This window comes from Prunus persica, chromosome G1 (assembly GCF_000346465.2).
Source record: "Prunus persica cultivar Lovell chromosome G1, Prunus_persica_NCBIv2, whole genome shotgun sequence".
Classification (NCBI taxonomy): Eukaryota; Viridiplantae; Streptophyta; class Magnoliopsida; order Rosales; family Rosaceae; genus Prunus; species Prunus persica.
Window position 1 is genome coordinate 41,913,056 of NC_034009.1, and position 11,373 is coordinate 41,924,428.

General features: G+C 38.9%; 1 protein-coding gene across 4 annotated transcripts; it reads right to left on the reverse strand.

The window, feature by feature from the left end:
• On the reverse strand, nt 3,329-6,896 carry LOC18789576 (transcription factor TGA7). 4 transcript variants are annotated; one of them, XM_020555774.1, is made up of 9 exons: nt 6,477-6,896; nt 5,767-5,928; nt 5,596-5,667; nt 5,179-5,238; nt 5,001-5,078; nt 4,838-4,928; nt 4,416-4,690; nt 4,054-4,281; nt 3,329-3,804 (listed from the first exon to the last, which is right to left on the reverse strand). In XM_020555774.1, exons 1-9 carry the CDS (start codon nt 6,486-6,488, stop codon nt 3,652-3,654), a joined length of 1,131 nt encoding a protein of 376 aa, XP_020411363.1. In that variant the 5' UTR covers nt 6,489-6,896; the 3' UTR covers nt 3,329-3,651. The 4 variants fall into 4 exon arrangements, with proteins under 4 accessions (XP_020411363.1, XP_007222089.2, XP_020411364.1 ...); XM_007222027.2 differs by having other exon boundaries at nt 4,838-4,901; nt 6,477-6,892; XM_020555775.1 differs by lacking the exon at nt 6,477-6,896 and adding an exon at nt 6,119-6,370.

Below are 11,373 nucleotides of genomic sequence, written 5' to 3' on the forward strand. Positions count from 1 at the left end.
GTTACTCCTTGGACAGACATGGTCACGTCGGGGAGTTTGAAAGAGGTTGACTTCAGGGCCATGGGGGTCGGGAACTTCATCAATAGCATGTGGGGGGAAAGATGTGTCTTGATCCTGGTGAGTGCCGTTCGTCCAACTATAACGTTGTACGCTGTCGGGCAATCAACGATCAGAAACTGATCGTATACCGTCGTTTTTCTTGGCGCGGTGCCGAAGGTAATTGGTAGTTTTACACTACCGACCGGTTGGACCAGGTCCCAAGAGAAACTTAACAGAGGGGTCAATTGCCGATTGACTTGACTGTCGTTTATTCCCATTTCTCGGAAAGCTTCAGCAAATATCACGCTCACGGAGCTTCCGGTATCGATCAGTACCCGTCCTACATCGTAGTCGGCAATTTCTGCTCGAATGATCATCGGGTCGTCGTGGGGATAGATGATGCCCTCTTCCTCCTCTTCGCAAAATGTGATTGGTTCCCAATGAACTTTCGGCGTTTCATGATGCCGATTCACCTCTATGCCGAAAACCTGAGGAAATTGTGCGGCACACACGTATTGTTTCATTGAACGGTTGCTCATTCCTGTGATGGTGGGGCCACCGCTGATAGTGCTTATCATGTTTATCTGCCGAATTGGATTCGGTACCGGTGCCGATGGCTGCCGGGCGATGTACTGATCTAGCTTCCCCTCTTTGATCAACCGTTCGACAATCTTTCTTAGGCTTATATAGTCTTCCGTATTATGGCTGTTGTGCTGATGGTATCGGCAGAATTTACCGGTATCCCGATTGTCTTGCCGATTGGGTCTTCGCAGATTGGGCTTTGGTATTATCTCTTGTTCGTTCATCAGAACGGCCTCGTAGGTAGTGTTTAATAGGGTAAAGACTTCGTTGCCGTGGTCACGATTTGGCAGGGGCGCCCAGTTGTCGTTGCGTCCATATCTCCCCTTTCCCTTCTTCGGGTGTTCTCTTCGATCGGCACGGTCGTCTTTCCTCTTATGACCTGCCAAATATGGGTCGACTCTCTCGTATGGTGGCGCCTTTGCCGGATATGCACTTGGTTCGGCATCCCCTTGCCGTGCCGAAACCCCGGGTTTCGAGTTGAAGTATTCGTCTTTGGTGTGGATTACTGCCTGCTTCATCAGTTCGTCGTACGTGCGCCAGTTGCTACTGTGTACTAGGTATCGGAAATGCGAGGACCGAAGGCCACTCTTGAAGGCGTCGTAGGCTGCCCTATCGTCAGTTTCCGGACACCTTGAGTATTCGTGACTGAAGCGTGCCGCGTATTCTCTCAAAGGTTCGTCCTCCCTTTGCCGAATCGTGTACAGATCATCGGCAGAGTAAAGACGGTCCGTTTGGATCATGAAGTGATTGAGGAAAATCTGCTTCAGTTCGTCGAAAGAATCTACTGTCTCCGGCTCCAAACGGTAGAACCAGTTCAGGGCTGCTCCGGTAAGGGAAGACGGGAATAGCAGGCACTGCCCTTCATCGCTCAGGCCCTTGCATCCAATGGCGGACTGAAATGAGTGTAGGTGTGTTAAGGGGTCTTCCGTTCCCGTATAGAACGGTATACGCAGTTGCTGCCCTTCCCGATCCTGCCAAGAGTCCCGGATGCGCCTGGTGAATGGTCCGGGCCGAAGCTTTCCCCATTCCGGTTCTTGGGAGCGAGCTTTGTCGTTTTCCATTTTCTGGACTTTCTGAAAAAGGAGTCGGACAACAGGGTCTCGGCTAGGGATTTCCTCGGAACCATAATCTTCCGGTCGTCTTTCTAGACTTAATGAATTAACCCCCGAGTACCGTGAAGGCGTTGCAGAACGGTAGGTGGACGTTTGCGTCCTGGAAGGGATATATTCGGATTCTGACTCCTCTGCGGTGTCCAGCCCTCTGACCTTCCGAATAGGCGACTTGTCACCTAGGATTTTCATCCGTGAGTCCCTTTGTCGAGCGCTAATCCTAATCGGGGACCTCCGTCTCTCTGCCTTCCGATTGTTAATCCGATGTCGACAATCAGAATATACTTTCTTTGGGACGTGTGGCTGATCCCTGGGTGCCTGGACCACCAACTGTTTGGAAGGTGCGGGCGTCGCCTTCGGTACCTTTTCGTGTCTTTTCTTCCTATGAGGGGTCTGCAAGCTCTCGGAAGAATGAGTTGTCTGGATGTTCTGCGTGTGCTACTGGTGGAGCAGCTGCTGGGTTTCGTCCACTTTGGAGGAAAGAAGGTTGTTGTGTTCCTGAAGCCTTGCCATGTCCTTCCGTAGGGACGCGATTTGGGCTACCAGCTCGGCTTCGGCGGTTGTTTGGGTTGCGGGGGCGTTCCCGAAGGGAGTGCATGGGGGTAGCGCTGGGCTAGCTCCGCTCTGCCTTCCGAACGGTACCCCTTGTTCTGATAAGAATGTGGGTACTGAAGTGGTCCCCATGTGTTTTGGAGATAGTGGGTCGATGATTTTTCTGGATTCCCACAGACGGCGCCAAACTGTTGATGCGAAAAAGTGGTTCGGCACGTATTTCGTCAACTTAGTGATGTTATGCCTTCGGTAGGTCACTGTCTTCGGAAGAGGTTCTGCTTCGGAAGGGTAAGTACCTGCAAAAGGACACGTTCGGTAAGTTCTTGGGGTACCGGTGTGGTACCGGCCGAAGGCTCTCCGATGCTTTAGTAAGTACGGTTTTAGTAATGTTAACTGACAGATCAATCGGTAGCGTACCGTTAGTTCTGATCCCTTCCTTTTGGGGATAAGGGTCTCCTTATATAGGCCTTGGGAGGTGTGCACTGTGCTCATATTTCCGATGTGGGACTGTGGACATGGATCGCGAGCATGACACGTGTCCGATGGTAAAAAGGGCCAAGAGAGACGGCTTCGGTAGGAAGCATGCCGAAGGAGTTTCTGCAGCCAGAAGCAATCCTGTCCACGTGTTCGGTTGTCATAGGCCGTTTATCTCCGGTATAAACAAATTGATCATAAATTAAGTGCTAATTGAGATGGGCCTCTCTTTTGTCAAATTGCTAATTATGTTGATTAGAAGTTTATAATCAAATTGATAATTATGAATTACTATTCTTTTACTTTATGAAATTGATGAAATGAATCGTATCAAAAGTTATTGATTATATTCCACGTGAGCTTATCTGATAAGAGAATATTTCCCGATTTGATTAAGTTGTGTTAATAAACACGACAGAGGGGTGGGGGGGTTGGGTTGGTGGGGAAAAGCAGAACATCTTTACATATTTTGTACTTTAAAACCAGGAACATAATTCTGCTATTGATCAAATGTGCAAATCATCAGGCAAACAGGAATATGAATTCCAAATAATATATAACTTCAGGGAGATGACAAGAAGAAGAAGAAGAATTTGCACATTTCACTCCCTCACCAAACCTTAATAAAATAGTAACTGCTGGCATGCATTTGGCAATAATTGTCTCGAGCAAATTTACACATCAAGTAACAGCTAATTCATCTTGCATTTCAAATCAATCTACCCAACAAACTAGCTAATATGCTACAGGCATTGGAGACATATGACTTGAAAACCTATATGTTTTGAATTGGTACACTCAGGCAGCCACTAAGCTGAACATATTTACAACCTCTGAAACAAGGCAAGTTGATTGGAAAAGAATATATATTTAAGCAGATGAGGCTTGCAGCTGACTATGTCGGTTCACGAGGATGGGCAGTCCAAAGAGAACTGAGGGCACGCAGCCGGTGAAAGTATTCCCCGAGCGCAAGCAAGCCTCGAGCTGCCTGGTGAGTCGTTAGGATTCGAGACATTTGCTGCAGAGTTTGCTGCCGGAGGTGATCCGCCTGTCTTGGACAAGAGCAACATATGCAGTTCAGCATATTTACATGCAGAGTCGTATGTGTACATGTGTTTATGACTTTAAATTCATGAAATATTATAAAGCAGATTTACAGTTAAATCTTGATGGTGCATTATTTAAACCCTTTTGACAACAAAGATCCAAAATCTCTCAATGTGATCATTTCATCATGAAGAAAGCCAATGAGTGTTGGATTTATGCAATTTGTTTTCAATCCTAATTGATACATCACCTGGCCCACAAAGGTCTCCAGTGCTTCCAACTTCTCCAATGCAGTAGCCATCTGAGATCCATAAATTTCTCCACTGATTTGATCACCTGCTATGGTCAACGCCAAATTCTGCTGAAGCTTCTCCATTCCCTGCGTGAGAGCATCTTCCGCTTGCTGAGACGATTGCCTCAAGTTATAGAAATCCACAAGTTGTGGTTCATCCAATGGCTGAAGCTGTGGCAACACAATCTGAATGAAGGAAACAATGCAGTATGTTACACATTGGATGAACTAAATTGCACTATAGCCTATCAGAAATAATGACCAAAAAAATAAAGTCCCTGCAGTCCTCAAATGCTGAGTTGAACTAAATTACGCCTTACATTTAGAAGCTCTGATGGGCGAAATCCTCCAATCCAGTGAAAATGGCGTTCTACTGATGTTCTCCATATGCCAGACAGTAAGTAAAAGGCATCAGCCCTTGCAGCATCTGCCTTCATCCGGAAAAGATTAGCGTAGTGGCTCAAGCCACTTTCTACAAGTATTCGAAGAAGTTCTATATCGGTTCCATGATCTTGCAATGCATTTCTGAGTTCAACATTCTGTCTGTGTTGTTCTTCAACCCAATGTCCATATTCCATCTCAAATGTAGTGATCCCTGCAAGATTCACAGCTGAATTAACATAATGCAATAGAAGGTACGACTTAAATTACTGAAAACTAATTGGTAGTTAGGTCATTCAGGGAAATATTTTCCATAGCTGGAACTGTTCAAAACAATTTAAAACAGTTCAGAATCACAAACCTGAATTCAAAGCTCCATTGTATCCCATATGACTTGTACCTAATGAACTGGCTACATAGGCACCCTGCAAATCAGGCAGCCGCCGGTTTATCTGATAGAATTATATTTCAATGCTGACTAATGGTAACATGAACAAAGACAAATAAGGGTAATTTTCCCTCACCTGTTTTCTAGCTCTTTCAAGTTCCTGCTCCAGTTGTGCCAGTTTTAAGCGGCTTGTTTCTAGTTGTTGAACATAAGCCTATGGTAGAACAAGATGAGATTGTTCAAATAACATCACAAGTTCTAGGAATGAAAAAACCTCGGTGAAAGACTTGTAGGTGATTAATAATCATATTCACCTTTTTCCGCATACGACTTTTGCGAGCAGCTTCACGATTTTGTTCTAAGCGCCTCTGTACCTGTACATAGATATTTACACTTCAAAGTCCGTTTACAGGAAAAAGAAAAAAGAAAGAAAGAAAACAGCTTGATCAAATCACATATTTAATTTTCCGCCTGACCATGCTGTATGAAGGTGCCCTTATGTGCAGTCAAAGGAAGTACCATATGAATACAAGTCAATCCGAAGATATATAACTCTAAAGAGCTGAAATATACGATAAAGGTAGCAAATGAACAGGTAAATTAGCTGGTAAATAATTTTTCTTCCTGTGTCATCAGTTCAACCAAACAAATTCTTTTTTGTTCATCTTGCAAAGACATGGTCAGCAGTACAAGAAAGTAAGAAGAGGTGGGGTGGGAAGCAAAACCATCACCTTATCAGAAGATCTGTTTGGTTCTTGATCATTTCCGGATGGTGCCAAGGATTCATGAGAAACATATCCAATCTGGAGGAGAAGAATCAGAGAATCAATTTAAGTTCATGAAGTAAAAGGATAGTGAATCTAACATTGAAGAAAAAGGGACCAAGCTTCATTTAACTTCACCTTGGTTTCTATCCCAGCATCCACTTCTAGAATTGAAGAAGCACCTGTGTTTGAGCTATGATCACCCCTGAATGTTTCTTTCCACACACCAACCTGTCGAAACGGCTCGTATATCCCCATTTGTCTTGAGGTGGCAAATTGAGTTGATGGATAGCTCATTCTCTATCAACAAATTGAACAAACAAACAAACAAGTAAAGAAACAGCACTCATAATCACTCTGTTGCAAAAACACAACTGCATATTTTGCTCCAAGATTAAGACCTATGAACATGACAGCACAGCAAGAAACAGAAAACATAAAGTTAACAAGTGGGATTGGAACAAATCGCGCAGCATCAGAAAGTTGGAACCTCAAAAAAAGAAAAGAATTTGCATGGTGAAATAGTTGTTCAGATGTCCTAATGCTGAGTCTAAGCAAATCCAGCCTTGTGCCCAAACCAGAAGAAACAATAAAAGCACAGAAGAGAAGAAGCATATTTATTCATTCATTAAAGGCTTGCCTAAACAACACTAACAACTTTCACTTTAAATAAACCAGATGAATCTTGACAAAAAAAAAACCAGATGAAGTGGATAAAGATCAGGAAAAAGTTGTGGGGGGGGAGGGAAGTGATAATCTGCAGCTATATATTATATACTATCTAAAGTACTTGCATAAACACATGTACTGCATATAGAGAACGAGAAAGAAAAAGCTGACATTATTACCTCTTGTAACATGCCTAATTGAGCTCTCAGTGAAGCCTATAATTCCAACAAAAAATGAATATCTTTCTCACCAAAGCTCTGAGTCATTCAAACCCAACAAAGCAACAAGCAAAGATTCTTGGGTTTTCCAGGTTTTGCTGAAAAGACTCAAACTTTGAGTCTTTAAAGCATGAAGGTTTTTATTTTTGTTTTTATTTTTATTTTTTCAGTTGTGGGAGTGGGAACTTAATTGGGTTTTCTGGGTAGAGATTTGAGGACCCAAAGAATTCAACATTCTCATGATCATTTGGTGTGACCCAATTTTTGTTGGGAATCATTGTCAGCCAATTCCTCAGAGCATTTTTAAGCAAACTTTGCAAGAACCATAAGCTCTCTGTCCACCTTATAATATTCATTCTTTTCTCAAAGCGCCACAGTAAACCGTTAACGTCGCAACGTCCCCACTAACGTCTTTTTCAAAACTTTTTTTCTTTACTTTTGCAACAAAAGGAAAAACCAAAAACAAAAGAAAGAAATAATTGTGTGTATTTTACATATCATGGAGCATACGGATACAGTGTATCGAATTTATTCAAATTATAATCCATGTATTATTATCAATTGATTTTTTTTTATATTATACATTTATCAATTAATCTTAAAAATTGTAGTCTACTAAGATTTTATTATTATTTATCAAATGGCAAATTTTCAAAAATACAGTCAAAGCATCAAGTCCGAAAATACAACAAAATCAACGAGCTCAAATAGGAAAAACTAAATCGAACAAAATACGCATAAAGATGATCTCTAATCGAATCCACTTTACTAAAATCAAACACTATCTCAAGCCGAATCCACAAAATTCAAAATAATTGAAACTCTAAAACAACTCACAAATCTAAATGAGCACTATAATCACAACTGCCGCTGATAAACTTACCGCATCTGGCTTCGAAGAAAATTTTGAGCATAAAGTCGAAAATTCAACAATTTCTTCAAATGCGAGGTAGCACTAGATTAAAAGAAAATGAGAAATTTTAATAGAATTACACATACTAATAATTTGAGTGAAGATTCGTGAAAAAGGCCAAATGACGTTTGGCATGAATGACATCATTTACATTTGAAACGCCAGGTGGAGAGTACTGGAAGGTCGGTGACAAAGCGTGGGCGGTGAGGATAGAGAATGTAGGTCCGTTTCGAAGGAATAAGGTTAGTTTAGTAATTTCAAGAATAATAAGTTAAAATGGGACACAAGTTAAACACAGGTCCAACATGCTTGTGAACTGTCTGACCGTCCCCAGTGTCTACTAACATAAAGAAATTGGAGATATTTAGTTATATACATATTCTTAGCATAGTGATATAGATAAATTTATAGGTTTTTCGGGAGTTTGATTATATACTTGTAAATGTTTTTAAAATTAGGTATGAACTTGAAAATAACCCTATAATTTATGGGGTTTTATGTAGTTTATACTTGAAAGAAAAATAAGGGATTTTTTTTTTTTTTTGGTCGACATAGGACTTAATCAATTCTTCATTACCTCTATTGATCTCCATCAACAAGGATAGTCGAAAACTAGTACATGAATAGGACTGTTCATGATCCATGAAAAAGTAGATAAAATGGAAGAAAATTGGTACTTTCCCATCAAGTAGGAAGCTATTATTAAAAGCCTCCACAATGGATGTAAAACCTTTTGCCAAATGGAATGTACATATGGCTACCACATCCAAAATAGCAATTGCATTTGATCACATACAATTTAACAATTGTGAGAATTCAAAGTGAATATCATCCAACATGTTAGAAATGCTATTATATTAGACTATTTTATGGGGGTAAAGATTTCAAATCTACATAACTTATCGTATTAAATTTTATATAAATATGAAGTTTAGACTTTATAAAAAAAATTATAACATAACGATCACGCCGTTACATGATATTACTAATTCACATATTAAACTTTAAGTAAATGGCAAAATTTAATAACATCATGTGACCACGTGATTATCATACTTAAAAATTACTCTAAATTCACGGTGAAAAGATAAATCGTACCAGATAGCATTACTAATGTGTTGCAATATTGGCTGTCATATTCTATTTTCTTTCGGTTCTGGTAGAGCATAATGGTGCACTGCCACTGTGGATACCATGTAAGACAAAGAAATGCTGCGTCAACCAAGCACACACACAGTGCAAGAAAAAGCAAGAAAAAAAACAAACAAAGCCTAGAAAAAACGACAAAAATATAAAACATATGGCCAAGTGGCCTTCTAAATTACATATAATAGATTATGCTTCATGTTTGGCCATGATCGCCACCAGGGAGATCACCAATTATTGAGGTATGATAGTTACTTACCACAACTAATCAAGTAATTAACATTGAAAAAAGTAATCACTTAATTAGGTTGCTTTACACCAAATAGAATTTTATTATTATTTATACTACTTTAAGGTTTAAGGTTCGTAAAGTTGTAAGGTTTTAAATTCGAGATTTCGTTTAATATTAGAAAGAGAAATACCGTTAGACTAAGGGACAGATAACAACATAGATACTTTAAACAAAATAATATAAATAGCTTATAAGAAATTGTAATTCAGTAATTAAGAATATTTATCTATACAATGTAGATTCTATATTTGATTTCGTTTTCCTCTAATATTGTTTATATTAAAAAAATAAAAAATAAAAATATATATATATATATATCATGTATTTGATTCCATAAAGAGATTTTTTCTCTTTTCTAATCTAATCAGAATCTAATATCTACTAAAACGATATCAGCTGTTGCCATCACATATGATAAACAAATGAATTAAGTAACTAAAGAAATAAAAAAAAATTGGTCAGTTTTGTGCTAGCACGCATGTGCTTTGGGGTATATAAATTCATTTCAAAAACGAAAGACAGTCATGCATCATCCATAAGGGTAAGATTAATCTGAATAAAATTAGGGCTCCCTCACTTTTGCTTTATTTATAATGCTTAGGGATGATGGGACCTTGATTTCTTTTCAAGCTTTTTTTTATCTTTTCTTTCTATTTATAAATAATTTGTTTTCATGAGCTAATGGCATCTGCTTCCCAACTCCCATCACTAATGAAAATCTAAAGTGATTTTTCTAGTGCTTATACCGAACGCATCTCCAGCATGAGATAACTTTAAGAAAAATCATTTACTAAAAGGCATTTTTTTTTGGACTTTCGTCTCTCCCCCCGCCCACGCCTTCCCTCTTTTTTTTACCCCCCTTTTAACTTTATGTTTTCTTCTCTTCCTTACAACTCTTCTTCTCAAATTCTAATCACCAAATGATATGATGTGGTATGTGACTTGTCAATATCTTACTTGCTAAGACTAAATAAGATTTAAAGTGAATTTAAATATAAACAAATTTCAAATGTGTGAGTTACGTTGGTTGGCCAGGATAGTGTGCATGTCTTCCTTTCACTTGATTTCGAATTCCCGTTTCTATAAATTAGAGTAAAGTATAAAGTTTTGAAATAAATCGTAATACATGTAATTGTATAGGATGATTAGACTCAAGATCTTATATGGTGCAATACTATACATTCAACAAATCACTCCAAATAGGGGAAGAGAATCGTGTAATTGATGGTGCTTAAGCAATGTAACCTATGCAATTCATTACGCATTTGTTGAGGTCAAAGCAATAGGAATTTGAAGCTTCCATAAAAAAAACAAGTTTCTTTGTTCACATTCCTTTTTATAATAATGTATGTATTTGCAAAAGATGGCACAAAAGTACACGCCAAGTGCAGCCGAATATGGCCTAACTATCAAAGTGGGTTAGTCCTCAGATGAGATTCTAGTGACCAAGCTAGTCCCATGTTATGTGAACTGATCCTCCACACGAAGGGATCATTGAAAAATAGTCAAAAAAGAAAAGCATTTCGAAAACACCAACCATTTATCTTACCACCATTATACGGCTTCAAATATTCTCCATTAGCATGGTGATTGTCAAATACTCAAATTCTATTCGTTTATGGGAAATCATAGGAAATAATTGATGTATGTGATTGCAACTTTCCCACTTTTAAAAAAAAAAAAAAGCTTCTTTTTTGCTGTCACGAACTCACGCTTACACCAAACAGGTCGATATTTTCTCAAAACTTAACTATCCGGTTTATTAAACGGATATAAAATTTTATCATACGGCATCGACGTTAGTGTGTATGATGTAATTCTTTATATACCAATTGATGACTCCTTACAAAATTGACACGAGATCCCAATGTTGCTTTAAACCAAGCCGCCTTTTTTATCAACATTTCTTTCTCTTTTTCTTGTCATGGCATACTTGAACACGCGGACGTCATTCACTTAATCGATAAGTAGGGTTCACAATGCTGCAATAATTTTAGCACTTGCCACTTTGATCCCCTCCCACTCATTCTTTTTTTTTTCTCTGCTTTTTCTGCAGAGATCTTTGTTATATTCAAACCCCAAAAATGATTCACACCAAAGGTTTTTTTTTTTTGGGTTCAAGTACTATGCGTGATCTAATTGTTGATACTTGGTGCAACTATTTAAGAATATAGAAGGCATATGGGTAAACAAAGAAGGTGTTCCAACAACAACCACCATACATGTTTGTTCTTCTGTCCAATATTATGCTTGTTTTGGTGGTGCAAGAGGAAGTCCTTTTTGAGCCAAGCATGAGAAAGTAGATTCTGTTTTTCTTTTTTCTTGTTTGGGTTGAATGTATAAGCTTTCATGGGTTTGAGGATAATCTATTTTTTTCTTTCTTGGAGCAATCCTGGGCTCAAAAGGACAAGCCAAGGTAAAAACAAATCAAGTAAAGTGTTCTCTTATAAAGTTATGGACAACCACCACTCATGGAAAATTATCACACTCAGAATACTATTGTATTT

Bases quoted from the DNA above. Each gene is read 5' to 3' on its own strand.
- LOC18789576 (XM_020555774.1), bottom strand. The intron at 5,079-5,178 runs GTGAATATGATT...GTTCTACCATAG, and splicing joins AAAGTCGTATGCGGAAAAAG to GCTTATGTTCAACAACTAGA. The intron at 3,805-4,053 runs GTGATGTATCAA...TGTCCAAGACAG, and splicing joins TGGAGACCTTTGTGGGCCAG to GCGGATCACCTCCGGCAGCA.